The sequence below is a fragment of the Coregonus clupeaformis genome, chromosome 16, assembly GCF_020615455.1.
Source record: "Coregonus clupeaformis isolate EN_2021a chromosome 16, ASM2061545v1, whole genome shotgun sequence".
In the NCBI taxonomy this organism is placed as follows: Eukaryota; Metazoa; Chordata; class Actinopteri; order Salmoniformes; family Salmonidae; genus Coregonus; species Coregonus clupeaformis.
Genome location: NC_059207.1, coordinates 27,735,819 through 27,754,840, shown reverse-complemented (window position 1 = coordinate 27,754,840; position 19,022 = coordinate 27,735,819). Strand labels below are relative to the sequence as shown.

At 42.5% G+C, this 19,022-nt stretch overlaps 1 protein-coding gene across 2 annotated transcripts; it reads right to left on the bottom strand.

Annotated features, from left to right (window-relative positions):
* Positions 1-434: 434 nt before the first annotated feature.
* Positions 435-18,508, bottom strand: LOC121584641 (leucine zipper putative tumor suppressor 1-like). Of its 2 annotated transcripts, none has more exons than XM_041900644.2 (5): positions 18,218-18,508; positions 5,513-5,985; positions 3,040-3,882; positions 2,603-2,797; positions 435-2,384 (listed from the first exon to the last, which is right to left on the bottom strand). In XM_041900644.2, the coding sequence occupies exons 2-5, from the start codon at positions 5,861-5,863 to the stop codon at positions 1,890-1,892; spliced, it is 1,884 nt and encodes a 627-aa protein (XP_041756578.2). In that variant the 5' UTR covers positions 5,864-5,985; positions 18,218-18,508; the 3' UTR covers positions 435-1,889. The 2 variants fall into 2 exon arrangements, with proteins under 2 accessions (XP_041756578.2, XP_045081579.1); XM_045225644.1 differs by lacking the exon at positions 18,218-18,508 and adding an exon at positions 7,214-7,302.
* Between the last annotated feature and the right edge of the window lie 514 nt (positions 18,509-19,022).

Here is a 19,022-nt window from a genome sequence, read left to right as displayed (position 1 = left end):
CTGCAAAACAGCTAGTTGTTCTATGGCCAGTGCCCCTCTTTTGTATGTTGCACATGCGCCTCCCCCTACTAATTTATTCAAACCTCTTTGTGCTTGAATGTTGGCCGGCCATCAGAATCACAGCAGGATAAGGCACCATTATCATACTATCTCCTGTGCTTAACTGCTGTCCAATTACTGACACAGGCTGGACTGCTTCTATAGGTCTGAGAAAACCTATGTTCCTTTTTCTAACATTTACGGTGTCATGTTGGAAAAATGGATTGAAAAACAACCATGTGATAGCAGAAGGTGCCAGAAGTGCAATGCAAACACAAAAGGCTGGGATTAAATAATAAGAGGAAGATAACATGTTAAATGTATCAAGTCAAGTAGCCAAATCATTTTACAGTGATAGAGATGTTATGAAAAACCACACTGTTTATTTTGTAGTGTACCTGTACATCATTTATTGTCAGATTTTAAAAACATGTATCTGTGTATGTATCATAAATATACCAATAGATACAGTACATGTTAGACATTCTCAGAAAGTATTTGTTTTCAAGTGATCAGCTCCAAAACTAAGTTTTACATCTTTGAGAAATCTGTACCAGTGAGACATTCTCAGTGTAGTGTGGGATGCACTTTGACAATCATGTTCTCCTAACCCCTCTTAAAATGGAAGTGCATCGATATACATTCTTTATCATCTCAGTTTAATTAGTTCCTTTCAACACTAATCAGTACAATGTATTGAACTTTTGTATCCTTTATATCAATAAATAATATTAATGATAATTCACAAAATATACATCCAGTGCTTTGACACTTAAAGGTAGACTCGGCTACAGTATATGGTTACCACAAAGAGCGGGGCAACTTCCGACAAAAACAAAGACTGTGTGAAGCGATGCAGCTACTGTATCATGTTGCAGGAGAGATATGTGAACTCCCATATACATGTGCAGATGCCAGTATCTGTGTTGGTGCTGATGAGGGCAGCCTCCTGCCTCATTCTCTGTGCAATATCTCTGGCCACAGTGGTGATCGTGATCAAAAAGATTCAATGGAAATACATCACATCATATTGCTGTGTCTCAGTGGATGTTGTGGAGACTTGCAACATCCTATGTAGGACTTGACACATGCAGAAATCTAGTACAATGCTGGGAAACTTCTCAAGAGGAATAACCATTTCGTAGGCTTATTAGGCTACTGTCAATTGAACATTATGGGGTGGTTTCCTGGACACAGATTAAGCCTAGTCCTGGACTAAAAAGCAAGCTCAATGGAGAATGTTCATCGAAAATATTTTTTATCTGTTTCCGGGAAACCAGACTTATGGATAACAAAAGCATAAAGGGCCAATATGGAGTTGCTACATCCATTTTTGGACTAAATTCATGATATAGCCATTGAATCTTAAAGAATATAACTCATAAATGCTTCATGAGCTTAGTTCAACTGTCGTACCCCATCAGAACCTAAAATGATTGTAAACAAAGCCAATGTAAACAAACACTGTATAGCTTCAAAACACGGTTTAAACTATCATTTTGATCTGATGGATGATCAGTCCTTGCATCCATAGCTCAAGCCCCATCCCGCAGCTGTTTTGTTAATTGTTGTTGTTTGATCTCTGGATTGGCCCGTTAAAGCCTGCTTTACACAGTCTCAGAGAATGAAGGATTTTTATAAAAAATAGTCAGACCTGACCATAATTTTCTCATATCCTGCAGCAGTATGTTAGCCAACTTGATTACCATTAAAATACTGCCCCTTCCAAGGCAGCAATAGCTCATCTGTTTTTTGGCCAGATATAATAAATTATGTGTTTCATATGACTGTTTAATAACCCTGTTAGAACATTTGAGCATCATTATTACTTTTCTCTGTGGGTTTCTACCTCAAATTTCTGTGGCGATAATATCCTCATAGTGTAACCCTGAGCTGTGGATGTCCACGTCAAGCTCCGGCCGACTCTCCAGCTCTGCTGTGAGCTCCTGCAGGATCCCCTTCAGGTCTTGGTTCTTCTTGTGCATCTGCAGATAGTTGAGCTGAAGCTGCTTCTGGTACTTGATGACTCTGCCCTTCTCCCTGTTCCACGTCTGTCTCTCGTGCTCAAATCTGTTCGACAGCCTCTCCTGAGTCTCTCTCTCTTCCCTGAGCTCCACTTTCAGTTTCGCCACCTCTCTCTGGAGGGAGTCAGTGCTCATGCTCCCTCCAGTGCCCCCACTCTGGTCTGACCTCTCCTGGGCCTGGGCCTCCAGGTGCTGCCTCTGTTCTTTTTTTGCCAGGGCCAGGTCCTTTTTCATTCCCTTGATGTCTGTCTCCAGTATGCCCACCTTTGCTCTTAGTAGATCAGCCTCGTTCTTCTTGCGCTGGAGCTCATTTTGGCATACCTGGGGTGGAATAGATGAATTGTGTCATTATCAAATGCACTTTGCTATTGAACATGGAGGCCAAGTAGATAATGGCAAAGGTTTAGCATTGTCACTCACGCTTAAATGCAATTTACATTGGCTCACCACTAGTGCAGCGGCTGAACATTAGTAAAGAAATCTGCTCTGTTTGCATATCATACTTCCTCTGATTTTCTTTTAAGAAATAGACGTTGTACCTCGACATCCACACTGCGAGAGCGTATCTTGTCCTCTTGCAATTTGTTCTGCTTTTCCAGTGCCTCCATTTTGGCCCGGGTCTCCTTCAGCGAGGCCTTGAGGCTGACGATGTCATTCAGCTTGTGAGTGACACCAGCCTGGGAGTCCCTGAGCTGATGCTTCAGCAGGGAGATCTCCCCAGCCTTTTGGCATACCTAATAATAAATGTAAAGCGTAAAAGCCTTGTTGAAGTAGTGGTTGCTTTTGTCCAATACATTTTAGAAATGACATACACCCTGGCCTGTGCAATGTGTTCAGTAGCTATAACTAGTTTTTCCTAGTGACCTGACCAGGAAATACTTTGAGCCCTAGTCACAGTCTACAACTAGCCCTGAGTCTTTCATGGTAAGACCATATGGTAAAAACCCCTGGCTCATGACACATGCTGGCCACTTACCTCCCACTGGGTCTCCTCTAAGGTGGGCTCTAGCTGGTTCTTCTCCGTCTCAAACGACATCAGTTTGACCTCTATCAGGTCCTTCTCCTGGGTCATCTGGACCAGCTCGTCCTGGAGCCTCTGGTTGTCCTGCTGCAGCTGGCTGACCTTGAGCTGCAAGGCCTGGTGGTTCCTTACAGCCCTCTGGGAGACCTGCCTGAGCTTGGTGGAGCACCTCTGCTTCAGGCCTTCCATCTCCTCAACACAATACCTCTGCCTCTCCTCAAACAGCTGGCACGTGTCCACCTCTTTCTCCTCAAAGCTCACCTGCAGCTCCTGCAGCTCTGTCTCACTCTCCAGCAGCCTCTGCTCCAGCAGCTCAATGAAGGACTCATCTGTGGAGATGGGCGAGCGATTACAGCCCCCCATCTCCTCCAAGAGAGGGCTAGGCTTCTGAGGTGAGGGGAGGGAGACGGTGTCCCTGTTAGCCTTCGCTGCCCCTCCATTGCTTATAGCTGCAACCCTGGCACTGGCACTAATGCCATTCCCATTGGTCCATGTAGAGAGGGGGGGCTGCTGGGGATGGGTCATGCCATGGACTGAGCCTCCTGCACACTGAGTCAATGGGCCTGTGGAAGCACTGTGGCTCCCACTGGTGCTGTGAGTAGGCAGGCTGGACATTGAATCCTGCCCAGAGTCTGATAGGGTCCCTGAAAATGTGTCCTGTTTGGGCTCCTGGGAGTCTCTGATCCTCTCTGGGGGACTAAGGAGGTGGGTGAGGTTGTTGTGAGTCTCTGTGGAAGAGGTGCTCCTGGGGATGACTGGCTTGAAGGCTGTGGGCCGGATCAAAGCCTTCTCCATATTCTAGAGGTAGAGGAAGGAGATGGAACAAATGAAGTCGATCAGAGAACATGTTGGTTTGGAGAACCAATGGAGATGATCATGTAAGCAAATAATGTTGCCAATGACTAATCCATCATATAGTGCTGAGGAGAACAGATTATAACCACCCAGAAATGTGAGATTTGTACATGTAAAAGTGCAATGTCAGAATATACAGAATACATGAAACTGTCATGAGAGATTTATAACATCAGATATTCCTGTCTGTGCTGTCTGGAAACACCACCAGTTATACCCAACCTCCTCCTCCTCCACCCTGTTGTACTGTCTGAGAAAATATGAAAAGCCCTACTCTGTGATATTAATCCATTTACATTACATTTTAGTCATTTAGCAGACGCTCTTATCCAGAGCGACTTACAGTTATTTTTTTATACTGGCCCCCCGTGGGAATCGAACCCACAACCCTGGCGTTGCAAACGCCATGCTCTATCAACTGAGCTACATCCCTGCCGGCCATTCCCTACCCTGGACGACGCTGGGCCAATTGTGCGCCGCCCATGAGTCTCCCGGTCGCGGCCGGCTGCGACAGAGCCTGGATTCGAACCAGGATCTAGTGGCACAGTTAGCACTGCGATGCAGTGCCTTAGACCACTGCGCCACTCAGGAGTTCCCTTAGAGTCGATTGACGAACCAGTGCGTCAATTTAAGTAACATAATTTAAAAAATCCCCATAACATCTGTCAGTTTAAGCTAGAGATATCTGTCGCACTTCCGCATCTGCGGTGAAAGGTGACAGAGCTAGAGCGCTGTTTGTCAGACCATGAGACATCCCAAAAATCGGTCTTCTCACAAAAACGTCTATAGATTCGGAGCGGTTTGACCTACAAAACTATTATGACCACTCTATGGAAAGGGGAGACTCTCACGGACATGAGTGTCACAGGACTCATCTGAAGGTAACCGATACCAGTTTTAAAAAATGAATGGAAGTATGTCCAGTGACTTCATACTGTTTGGCATGGTTCCCTTAAGATGCTCAAATAATAGCTATTCATTATTTAGATTTATACCTGTTCAGAAATGCCTATTCAGAGAGCAGGGTTTGCATAAGAACATCACTGATGACATCTTACAAAAGATCAATGCATTGCAATCAACAATATTTACTGTGATTTTAATTAATAAAATATAGCCTACCCATTCATTCTTGCAGAATATAACTTATAATGCCTTCATGAGTGGCCAATCATAAGGTTATATAAGGCTATTTTACTCCATTGTTTGTTTTTGCTGTCATTTTAGTCTTTGTTAACAAATAGGGTATAGTTTCAAAATGTTTAAAATGATCATTTCAATCTCTTGGACTGTCAGTCCTTGCATCTAGCTATGTCTATGACTTTGAGTGTGGTTACATGCTGCTGCAGTTAGGCTAAAAGCAAACGCATAATTGTGGCTTTAGTCATCAACCTTGGAGATGGTTAAAAAAAGACTGGACAACACAAGGCTTGGTGTTTCAACAGAGGTAATGTGGTTGTTTGCGACAGTACCTACTGTGCTTGTCTGATCTTGTGTTTGAAGTTGTCTTACTGGTTATTAATTATACAACACAGGCATGTTCAAAAGTATGTTGAGCAAGTCAGAGACTCACCTTCTCCAGTTTCCCTGACATAGGCAACAGTTTAGGTGTCACTCTACTGTCTGGTTCCATATCAGTAGAATGTCCCTCTCCTACATGGTCTTCTGTTGGGACACCTCTGCGATGAGTCATCCGCGGCTTGTGGCTCACCTTTAAGTAAAAGAAGTCCTCACTCCTGCCTGCCTGAGAGATGCCTTTAGTGGTGTGGTTGGAAGACCCCTGTGCAAAGCTGTACTTCAGTAGGCCATCCAGGCTCCGGCCTGTTTTCCGGTGATGGCCTGCCTTCTTTAGTTTGTACTCCGTGGCCTGACAGTGCTTGCTGTGGAGACTGTGACCTGAGATGAAACTGCTGACACTTCCCATGGTCTCTGGGCATAGGTGAGGGCAGATTGGATGTTCTGGCAGCTTTAACGTATGCTGTTGAAGAGGTACTGGGAGTGGGGGTTAGACTCATGACCCCAGGGCGATATTGTCAATGTTTCCATCTGCGGGGAAGAAATTTCTAATTCAATTTCGATGTTTTGATATTGTTGTATTTTTTTAATGTAACTTTGTTCTATAAAGGCATTTATTTTCTGCAACAACCATACTGTAGACCAGGGGTAGGCAACCCTGTTCCTGGAGTGCCACAGGTACTGCAGGATTTTGTTTCAACAAGGCACCACACCTGACCAACAGCTAATCGATCAGTTCAATGATTGCCTAAATTTAACACACCTGGTCTTCCAGGTCGGTTAAATAAAAAACATGAAGTGCCTGCGGCACTCCAGGACCAGGGTTGCCTACTCCTGCTATAGACGTACCCTCTCTTCCTCACTCATGCCCTGCACTGCCCTGCCCTGCCTCGCCCTGCCCTGCCCTGGGTGATACAACGTACCAGATGTTGCTAACCATGATCTCTAACCCTCTAGGGAACAGACCTATAGTGTCTTTTCAATTCTCTAATAAGTTACTGATAAGCAGAGGTCTCCGAAGTGAATGATATTGCCTTTGGGCTCCCCAACCACCTGGTGTCCTTTCTTTAAGCATAATGTCCACAGGAACAAAAGCATGGTGCAACGGGCCAACTATAATAGTCCCATTAAGTAGTACGTAGCTGACGGCTAATCTGTTACAAATCATTATTTCCACGGTGTGGCTGGCCTGAAAGACATGCATAGCTGTCACTGTTAATGTTCTTCATGGTTAGAGCATTGTGCAAGTCTAGTTGTTTTGAATGAATAAGGAGTGTTAGTGTTGCACTGTTTGTCTCTCAGGGGGAGATGAAAAGATTGACAAAACATGCACCTCTTCTGCTCATCTTATGTTTTCATAAAAAATGCAATAATAACTATGTGGACAGGGACTAGAATCACAATGGACAAAAGAGAATACAGCCACTTGGCCACTATTCAATACAGCATGTCAGAAAAATACTGATCTTTAGCTTCATTCAGGATGAGGATACATTCTACATGTTTATACTGTTTGGCATGGTTCCCTTACAATGCTCAAATAATAGATCATAATTATTTAGATTTATACCTGTTAAAGTACAGAACAAATGCCAGATGCCACATATAAACAATCTTTGACATTGTTATTTTCCCTCCCCCCTGCCTATCTGTCTGTCTGGTGGATGTATCTCAACAAATTCTCTCACAATCCCTCTCAAATTCTAGAATTCACCACCAGAATTCATCACAAGACTAGAAAATATTCACATTGACTTACTGCCAAGGAAAACCATCCATCTAGCAGACTAACGCGCAGCAATCGGTCCAGTCCTGGAAATACCACGTAGCTGTGTGTGTGTGTGTGTGTCTGAATGAACCAGTCATGCAGTGAACACATCACCACTATCACCAGCCAAGAGGGTATCATTCTGAGGGGGTGGGTCTTCCTTTACTCTATTCAGAGGCTTTGCATAACTGACATGTAAATTCAGCTAGGAGGGAGCTGGGACCTTGGAAGCCCCCCAGGGGATGGGGTGTACAACATGTACTCCTTTTACACCGGCACACGCCACTCAAGTGATTAACTCCTTTCCTCACAATGGATTCTTTACACCTCCAAACTCCCTCTGCCCCTTTTCTCCATCAACTGACTGTGTAACTGACGAGTGGCGCAGCGGTCTAAGGCACTGCATCTTAGTGCTTGAGGCGTCACTACAGACCCCCTGTTTCGATTCCGGCTGTATCACAACCGGCCGTGATTGGGAGTCCCATAGGGCAGCGCACAATTGGCCCAGCGCCGTCTGGGTTTGGCCAGTGTAGGCTGTCATTGTAAATAAGAATTTGTTCTTAACTGACTTGCCTAGTTAAATAAAGGTTAAATAAATAAAATAAATAAAAAGAACCTCCCCTCCCCTCTCTGTTCCTCCCCTCTCTGTTCCTCCCACACTGCCCTGCACCCACTCTGAACAAACACCTCTCTGGCTGAAGAGAAAGAACCCCTCTTTCTCTTTGTCTCCTGAAGTGTGCCAGTCTTTGTGTGGACTCTTGTCTGGTAGTTGATGTATGCCTCTTAAACAGCAAACACCATATTTGAGTGTTAAACAAATGGCTACTCTTTAGAATAAGGGGTAAATGGTGCAGTGGTAGTCAGTGGTGGAAAAAGTACCCAATAGTCATACTTGAGTAAAATTAAAGATACCTTAATAGAAAATGACAAAAATGAAAGTCACCCAGTAAAATACTACTTGAGTAAAAGTATAAAAGTATTTGTTTTGAAATATAATTAAGTATCAAAAGTAAATATTATTGCTCAAATATATTTACGTTTTAAAAGTAAAAGTATAAATCATTTCAAATTCCTTATATTAAGCAGACCAGACAGCACCGTTTTCTTGTTTTTTAAATTGAATGACAGCCAGGGGCTATCTCCAACACTCTGACATGATTTATAAATGAAGCATGTGTGTTTAGTGAGTCCACCAGATCAGAGACAGTAGGGATGACCAGGGATGGTCTATTGATAAGTGCGTGAATTGGAGCATTTTTCTGTCCTGCTAAGTACTTTTGGGTGTCAGGGAAAATGTGAAGTAAAAGTTGTCAAAAATATAAATAGTAAAGTACAGATACCCCCAAAAACGAATTAAGTAGTACTTGAATGTATTTTTACTTAAGTACTTTACACCACTGGTAGTAGTGATTTACTGCTGAGGGCTTTGAGCAGCTTTGAGTTACACTCAGTGCTGCTATCTCAGTTTCAGCTCGGCCACGTTCTCAGCCTCGGTAGAAGTAAGCCCTTGTTGCAGCCTAAATGTTTCCACCTTTTAACATAAAAACCTTAATTGATAAACTTTTCCATGATAGGATGTTGATCAAAGGAATATTTTTCACAATGTTCACAGATGGACCATTATGGATTTTAAGGATATCCATTCCAAGTGCTCTGCAAATAAATCAATTTGTTGAGAGTCAACTCCTGAGGAACAAAAAGCCACAACTGCATTAGCAGTAAATCAAATCAAATGTATTTTTCACATACACATGGTTAGCAGATGTTATTGCGAGTGTAGCGAAATGCTTGTGCTTCTAGTTCCGACAGTGAAGTAATATCTAGCAAGTAATATCTGACAGCTCCACAACAAAAACCTAATACACACAAATCTAAGTAAAGGAATGGAATAAGAATATATGGATGAGAAATGTCATTATCAGAGTGGCATCAGCTGAGATGCAATAGATTGTATAGAATACAGTATATACATATGAGATGGATAATGCAAGATATGTAAACATTATTAAAGTGGCATTATTAAAGTGACTAGTGTTCCATTTATTAAAGTGGCCAGTGATTTTCAAGTCTGTATGTAGGCAGCAGCCTCTCTGTGCTAGTGATGGCTGTTTAACAGTCTGATGGCCTTGAGATAGAAGCTGTTTTTCAGTCTCTCGGTCCCAGCTTTGATGCACCTGTACTGACCTCGCCTTCTGGATGATAGCGGGGTGAACAGGTAGTGGCTCGGGTGGTAGTTGTCCTTGATTATCTTTTGGCCTTCCTGTGCATTCGGGTGCTGTAGGTGTCCTGAAGGGCAGGTAGTTTGCCCCCGGTGATGCGTTGTGCAGACCGCACCACCCTCTGGATAGCCCTGCGGTTGTGGGCAGTGCAGTTGCCGTACCAGGCGGTGATACAGCCCGACAGGATACTCTCAATTGTGCATCTGTAAAAGTTTGTGAGGGTTTTAGGGGACAAGCCAAATTTCTTCAGCCTCCTGAGGTTGAAGAGACGCTGTTGCGCCTTCTTCACCACACTGTCTGTGTGGGTGGACCATTTCAGTTTGTCAGTGATATGTACGCCGAGGAACTTAAAACGTTCCACCTTCTCCACTGCTGTCTCATTGAAGTGGATAGGGGGGTACTGTCACGTTCGCTGAAGGAGGAGGACCAAGGCGCAGCGTGGAAGGTGAACATACGTATTTATTAAATGATTACACGAACAAAACAACAAATCGATACGTGACATCCAAAGGTACAAACCTACACAGGAACCAGATCCCACAAACACTGTGGGAAAACAGCCTGTCTAAATATGGTTCCCAATCAGAGACAACCAGCAACAGCTGACACTCGTTGCCTCTGATTGAGAACCACTCTGGCCAACATAGATATACATGAACTAGAATAAACAAAGAACACTCACACCCTGGCTCAACATACAAGCGTCCCCAGAGCCAGGGCGTGACAGGTACTCCCTCTGCTGTTTCCTGAAGTCCACGATCAGTAGGGCAATATTTCCTGAAATCTGTGGATTATTGCACTCATTTTACATTGACTATCATAGATATTTAAGATAATGTATGTGAACTGTCTCCACTAAACCCATCAAAGGCTCTTCTTGTATTTAGGAAAATTTAGTAATTTCATCAAGGCCTACATCATTGAAATTTATATATATTATACAATTTTACATATTAGTCATTTAGCAGACGCTCTTATCCAGAGCGACTTACAGTTAGTGAGTGCAGACATTATTATTTTTTCATACTATAAGAATCCATCTGACCCGCAGGCCTTCTAGGATCACCATGATTTAAGGTTTTCAGTCACTGGAGATGGATTGGGGTGGGTGGGGGTTTTGTGGCGACACGGAGAGTGGGGTTTGAAGGGAGTGATCTCTTTGCGTGAGTGTGTGTAGTGGGGGAGGAGTGTTGCTGCACGTGCCCCCAAGCCCCAGCTGACCTGCTTGACACAATGGCCTGCCACACAGCGGACCAGCTGACACTCAGACACCCACAGTGACACACATAGCCAATCCATTACCTCATAGAGGCTAGAGCAGGGCCATAAAGGACAGGATTTATACCTGTCTCACAATGAACACGCTGCTCTGCTCTACTGTACCTCAATAGTCACAGGGCCAGATGGCACCTCTTAGATGTACTGTCTCGATATGGTCATTATTCACAGAGTTACGTGTGTTTTCTATTGGGGCCACAATGTGCATATGCATATGTTAAGGCCTATCTGGTTAAAGAGATGTGAGATGTCTAGATACAACATCAAGATGTTTTAGAATGAATTTATATTTTGGTTATTAATAATGAATAGAATGCATTGAAAACACCAGTCTGACTTGCTGTCCTCTCATGGTACATACACTGTGAATACGGAGAGGAGACAAGATGATAAAGCATTATTAGCCTTAGGTCCTCCCAGTCATGACACAGCCATTATGCCAAGCTCGCATAAAGGGTGTGTGTGTGTTTGTGTGTTTGTGTCTGTGTCTGTGTGTGTGTGTGTGAGTAAGTGTGAGCCATCGAAAAGGGCAGTACATGGCAGCAAACGCATTTCCAGTGTGTGATGAGGTGAATAATTGAACATGAAGGACCTGTCTCTCTCATTGTGTAGCCTGTCAAGGATCCCCTGACATCGCTTGACATCGTATCTTATTCATTGTGTACAAAGTATGAGTAATCTTCTTTCAAATTAGACTGTACTGAGAATGATGTGGGAGGTAGAGATAAGCATCTATCTGTCACTGTCCCTCATATTCCCCTGCTATCCATCCATCAAGGCTCTGCATGCACTAGTGTGATGTCTCCTCCTTAGAGCATACAATGGGAGATAATTGGATGATCCACTTAGTACATTACTGAGGAGGCTGTGAGTAAATGACCCCTTAGCGCTGAAGAGTGAATCGCACACACGTATTACTACTGCCACTGAGGGAAGAGTGTGTGTGTGTGTCTCTTTGTGATTTTGTGAGTGAGTGAGAGAGTACGTGAATTAATGTGTGAGTGTGAGTGTGTGTGTCTGTGTGTGATATCAATCAAAATGTCAACTTTATGTTTGAATATGAGGTTGCATGATTTAGCTGCTGGTGGGTATTTTGTAGGCTACCCTGAGTGTCTTTCAATCAATCATTTTATGTGGTAGAGGAAAGTGTGGATGGGGGGCAAGGTTAAATGAGTGGTTGTGGTGAAGTGACCACGCACTATACTCATTAATACAACACTATTGCTTTTCATTGAGATAAGAACAGCCATGCCCGTTTTAATGGAGACTTATCTCTGAAATGAGAATGCTTGCCTGAAGCGATTCGACCCTTTAAAATTAGACATTAGGCTGACAAACAATCAACTTTTAGAGAGGAGGATGTCCATTCTGATCCTTGTATTTCTGGGCTGCCTGCTATTTACATTGTGAAAGGCATTTGCATAAGCCTAGCAGCTGTGCTCCGAGCAAGGAGAAACGTGTCTTTAATTGAGTCCAAATGGTACCCTTTACCCTTTAATGACCATGCTGCAAAAAGATAAGTGCTAAAGGCTAAATTATTTTTTATATATATTTCCTTATTGAGCCACGTTATCCACATTCTACATCGATGATTGTTCTCTGATGGCAGAACACTTAATGTTACTGAGCATTGAAGTGCCTGGAATCTATCCAAAAACAGTTTTAAAGAGTTGTGTAAGTCTTCCATTAGATGCTACAGATCAGTAGCCCCTCCGTAATCATGAAATATTTACTTCTTAAGCTTTTATCTCTGAGTCAGACTAAAAATGAAATGACAGTGAAAATGTATGGCAGCAAATAGTATTATTTTTAGGATTGGCATCATGCCCATGGTCCATGGCCAATTTGATCTTCAATCTTGTTTTTGATTTGTTTTTCCGACTAACCTGTATTTAACACGGAAACTGCAGAGACCCATACCACTTGCAACAGAAAACAAAAAAGGTAGTATGATTTTATAGTAAGTAAAAGTATCTCTAGGCCTATCCTCTTTCAATAATGTAGGACCACAGACTGAAAGCTTGTGGACCCCAAAAAAGCTGAGGCCCTTTTTAAGGCAAGAAGTGACAGGAGTGTCTCCTGAGATGCATTAGAGGAGGAGTACATTTTGCTCCAAACTTTGAAGAGCATTGGCCACGCTAGGTAGAAAGTGAAATATTGTTGCGGATGGTATTACACTGGCTTCAACTCAAAGCCTTGAATCAGGGGGCTGAATACCCTGTGACAGAGCTGTTAGGTTTGAAGTAGAGCCAGGCCTCTTATCTGGACCAGCCACACCTTGCGTTAACAGGTGGTTGTCCTCATCCGATTAAGATGATCCGATCATTATCTGATCGGGATTTGTTGCATCTACACATTACCTAAAATGTGTCTCTTATCAGTCCACTGCGTCCGCATTGTGACCAAATTCCCTGGTCCCTCCCTGTATGCAAATTATTCCAACCTGCCTTGGACCTCTCGGTATGACACAAGCTGTATAAATCAACAGAAAACAGCACACTTTTATAGTCAATAGTTTTATACCCTTATCATTACAGCCTACTTTTGTTATCCAACTATTTAAGACTGGGCGTATACTGTCCCGATAACCTCGACCTGTCCACAGCCACACAAATAAATATTCAGAGAATCTCTCCCATCCCTAGAAAAAGTAACCACAAAAATGATCTGAGTATCTGGATGTGTTAACAAAATACAATTATTAGACAGTATAAATAAAAATATGCCCTAATGCACACAGTAAAAACAGAAACAGGTTAAGTTACAGAGTAGGCTACAAAGTGCATCTTCAAATGGCGCAATGCATTATCCAAACAGGTCTGGACAGGGTTGTTCTTTATGCATGAATGTTTACATACATTATCTTTATATTATTGTAATCTTGTATTATAAATAAGCTTTAGTATACTGTAGGCCTAAACGGAACCTCAATATGATAACCACTGGCGTAGCATGCAGCCCCCGCAAGGCGGGGGCCCCCAAACCTCCCCCCAGAGGTTGCCCCCCCCCAGATAGCATATGAAGATGTCATAAGCCATGATTTTATAATTTTTTATTACAGGAAATTATCTTAAAAACTGCAAACTTTTCTCTCAGCCTCAAGGCAAAATGTGTAGAACAGCCGAAAATGTGCTCAGGGATTTTTGAAAGTCGGGACATTCCTTGTCCGGAAGGGACTCTTCATATTTATAGTTGAAAAAATGAATTTTGTAGCATTATTTTAGCTTAAAATTAGCATTTAGGGAAATGCCCTTGTCCGGAAAACAAAGGATCCCAGAAGAGTGTAAAAAAAAAAGATCAACTGGCAATAATGGATATTAACTGAAAAAGGATGTTATGTAGTTTCTTGCAATAGCCCTCTGTGACTTTAAATAATATTTCTCTCAAAACTGTGATTCCTAAAGATGTGTCTGGAGATTTGGTCAACTCCGTCAGATTTGTCTAAAATCCTAAATTAATCAGGGACCCCTTGATAATCTATAGCAAGACGTGTGGTCAAATTACAGTGAGGGAAAAAAGTATTTGATCCCCTGCTGATTTTGTATGTTTGCCCACTGACAAAGACATGATCAGTCTATACTTTTAATGGTAGGTTTATTTGAACAGTGAGAGACAGAATAACAACAACAAAATCCAGAAAAACGCATGTCAAAAATGATATAAATTGATTTGCATTTTAATGAGGGAAATAAGTATTTGACCCCTCTGCAAAACATGACTAATACTTGGTGGCAAAACCCTTGTTGGCAATCACAGAGGTCAGACGTTTCTTGTAGTTGGCCACCAGGTTTGCACACATCTCAGGAGGGATTTTGTCCCACTCCTCTTTGCTGATCTTCTCCAAGTGAGCCATCGAAAAGGGCAGTACATGGCAGCAAACGCATTTCCAGTGTGTGATGAGGTGAATAATTGAACATGAAGGACCCGTCTCTCTCATTGTGTAGCCTGTCAAGGATCCATAGAGCTCCGAGACAGGATTGTGTCAAGGCACAGATCTGGGGAAGGGTACCAAAACAATTCTGCAGCATTGAAGGTCTCCAAGAACACAGTGGCCTCCATTCTTAAATGGAAGAAGTTTGGAACCACCAAGACTCTTCCTAGAGCTGGCCGCCCGGACAAACTGAGCAATCGGGGGAGAAGGGCCTTGGTCAGGGAGGTGACCAAGAACCCAATGGTAACTCTGACAGACCTCCAGAGTTCCTCTGTGGAGATGGGAGAACCTTCCAGAAGGACAACCATCTCTGCAGCACTCCACCAATCAGGCCTTTATGGTAGAGTGGCCAGACGGAAGCCACTCCTCAGTAAAAGGCACATGACAGCCCGCTTGGAGTTTGCCAAAAGGCACCTAAAGACTCTCAGACCATAAGAAACAAGATTTTCTGGTCTGATGAAACCAAGATTGAACTCTTTGGCCTGAATGCCAAGTGTCAGGTCTGGAGGAAACCTGGCACCATCGCTACAGTGATGCATGGTGGTGGCAGCATCATGCTGTGGGGATGTTTTTCAGTAGCTGGGACTGGGAGACTAGTCAGGATCGAGGGAAAGATGAACGGAGCAAAGTACAGAGAGATCCTTGATGAAAACCTGCTCCAGAGCACTCAGAACCTCAGACTGGGGCGAAGGTTCATCTTCCAACAAGCACACAGCCAAGACAACGCAGGAGTGGCTTCGGGACAAGTCTCTGAATGTTCTTGATTGGCCAAGCCAGAGCCCGGACTTGAACCTGATTGAACATCTCTGGAGAGACCTGAAAATAACTGTGCAGCGACGCTCCCCATCCAACCTGACAGAGCTTGAAAGGATCTGCAGAGTAGAATGGGAGAAACTCCCCAAATACAGGTGTGCCAAGCTTGTCAAAGGTGCTTCAACAAAGTACCGAGTAAAGGGTCTGTATACTTATGTAAATGTGATATTTCAGTTTTTATTTTTAATACATTTGCAAAAATTGCTAAAACCTGTTTTTGCTTTGTCATTATGGGGTATTGTGTGTAGATTGATGAGGGGAAAAAAAACAATTTAATCGATTTTAGAATAAGGCTGTAACGTAGCAAAATGTGGAAAAAGTCAATAGGTCAGAATACTCCAAAATGCTCTGTATGGCAAGCAAATTGTTTTATAACGGAATAATGTGTAAATCTTAAAGTAGCCTAAAGAGTCCTTCGTATTGAAGCCTACATTATATTGGACAGTGGCCTCGCTCATGCTTACAGAAAGCTGTGCACCTTTACGCATCAGTTTTGACATCTTCTGCACTTTATTGATAGCTGGGTATTGCTAAATGATTCACAGAATATAATAAAATGAAAAAGGATTGCATTATAATACCAATGTATTATTTTCATATCTGATATACTTTAGCAACTGAAATAGACTATTCACCATCTGCCCACTGTTCATTCTGGCTTTAAAGGACAAGTACATTTTTTTAACCTTATTTTGGATGTAAAAGACATGTTATAGAAGTGTCCAGACACTTTTTTTGCGATTTCACTTGGTTTTGAGAAACTTACCCCACCAGCAATAGACTTCCTCATGCTCGTTCTGCAGTTGCAGGGGCAAAGGTTCCAAAAACACCGAAATATGTCCTTTTAGAAACAGCAATGGGTCTTTAGATGTTGTACACATGAAATTGTGTAATTCCGAACTTTATCCACAACGCTATAGTAAAAATGTTTTGACTCGAGCGATACTTCTCCGTGTAGCCTGTGCATGCACACACGGAAAAGTATTGCTCAATTCCAACAAAATGGAATATAAAATTGCAGATAAAGTTTGGAATGACACAATTTCATCTATACAAAATCTAAAGACTTTCTAAAAAAGTGTCTGGACACTTCTATAACATTCCATTTACATCCACAATACATATTTGCTTAAAAAAGTGAACTTATCCTTTAAAGGTCCAATGCAGCCATTTTTATCTCAATATCAAATCATTTCTGGGTAACAATTAAGTACCTTACTGTGATTGTTTTAAATTAAAATGGCTTCTTTCAACAAATATAGCTTCTTAGCAAATAGCAATTTCTCAAGCAAGAATTTTGTTAGGACTGTGGGGAGGGGGAAACAAAAAAAAAAATGGAAACTGAAAACTAGGTGTTATTGGCAGAGTGGTTTGAAACTCCCTTTCTTATTGGCCAAAACTCCATCCCACCAAAACAGGCTGAAATGTAAGGTGGTCTTTTCAGACAGCTCTTACACTAAAAGGGAATTATCATTATTTTCACAATTTCACAGTATGGAAACATATATAAAATACAGGACAATCACGTTTTTGACTGCACTGGGCCTTTAAGACTCATTCTGAAGCTAATAACTAGTGTGTAAGGTTAACATTAGCCATTGATTGTGCAGACGATATTTGAGGACTTAATGTACTTTGTTCTGATTTTTAAAGGAGATCAATTTATGCATATTTGGGTGTGGGGAATCAATTTTGTGTTTTCATTCACTGTGCTAAAACTATAGCAATAGCATCCCTACATTAGCATCGCTGAACCAAGCCTCATATACAGATGCTGTATTTGGGTATCTGGGCCAGTTATTTTGAGAGCTTCTTTAGCAAGTCATGACAGTTTTAATGGTTAGTCTGAAGAGACTGCAGATGGAATATAAGAAAAGCCAGTTATGTGCTGCTCTCCAAAGCCTGTCATCTCCAGTTTCTCTACACCCACATGTCTTCCTGTATCCATTTTTATTCCCATGATAAAGCTGCACTACAATGCATGGCTGATCATGTCTGTGCAGGTGCCCTGTTTATCCATTATCTCATCTTGTCACCAGACCCTGTATTTAAACCTAGCTGCAGGTTTCAACACATAATGTTCACAGATGTCACAATGTTTTGACATTATGGCAGCGTACACTAATCTCCTTGTTTAATGTACACTGGGGAGGTAGGTTGTCTGTTAGAGAGTAAGGATCTGTTTCTGTCATGAATTATGTCTAATGAATACATTATTAGATTTATTCTTATTATATTGTCTTGCATCTTTCATATAGAAATACAGTTGATAAATATAGTACAGCAACACAGATGGCCCCCTGCTGTAAACTCTGTAATTTGCTTTTTCTCCTATTCACTATCAAAAGCTGTAGTGTGCAACATTTTATTGCTACATATTATATTGATAGTTGTAGTTTCAACAACAGAACTTGCTAGTAGAAAGCTGACACCTCAGTCGGGACCAAGGTGCATTTACTCCAGAGAGTTGTTCTTTAGAAAACAAGCTAAACACCTGCACAAAAGGATAAACTTTTCCACTCTTCAATTGTTAAAATACAAATTATTCTTCAACCATAGACTGCAAAACATCTCCTCTGCTTACAGTAAAGAATCACCGAATCAGAACACATCCACATGCTCGACTTCTTTCCATTGCCTTTCCATTACTTCCTAGCATGTTTGCCCTGGGCTAGTCCATATGAACTACTTGTAGCCCATCACATCCACTTTAGCAGCCATAACATTTTGAGCCTGAGCCCTGAGGGGACCTACCTCCATTACTGACTGCTGTGCTGCTTTCCTGGGTCAGACTCTGCCATGTGGAGGATGGCTAGTGCTGGTGTAGTGGGACACGCAGGCGCAATGTCTCCTTTGATGTTTATGTTTCTTTGTCCTCTGAGCCCGCTTTCGTCTCTCCGTACTGTGTGTTCACTTCATCCAATTGACCAGGAAGTGAACATCTTCCTACAGAAACACAGTCTTTTACGCTCTCCCTCTTTTTTCGCTCTCCTTTACCTTGCTTTCTCCCTCTTTAACTCCCTCCCACTCTCTCTCTACCACTCACTCCCCCTTCTTTCTTGCTCCCTCCTCCTTTCTTTTCCTCTCTCTCTCCCTTCATCCTATCTCTGGAGCGGTATTTCTCCCACTCTGCTTTCTTTACCCCTCCCTTTTCTTCCTCTCTCTCTCTCTCTCTCTCTCTCTCTCTCTCTCTCTCTCTCTCTCTCTCTCTCTCTCTCGCGCTCTCTCTCGCGCTCTCTCTCTCTCGCTCTCTCTCTCTCTCGCTCTCTCTCTCTCTCTCTCTCTCTCTCTCTCTCATTGGCACTTAGAACGACTCAGCCTTAGGTTCTGTTATTCTATACCCACATACCATCAGCCCACTGTTCTTATTGGATGAGCCCACTGTTCTTATTGGATGATCCCACTGTTCTTATTGGATGCCTCCACACTCTTCTAAAGCTATTCTTAGGCACAGTGTGCATGTAATTCTACCCATAGTGCCTTCAGAATGTCCAATCTCTGTTGTATTACTTTACATTTATAATACACAGGAGCAGGCGAATCAATCATGAATCAATAA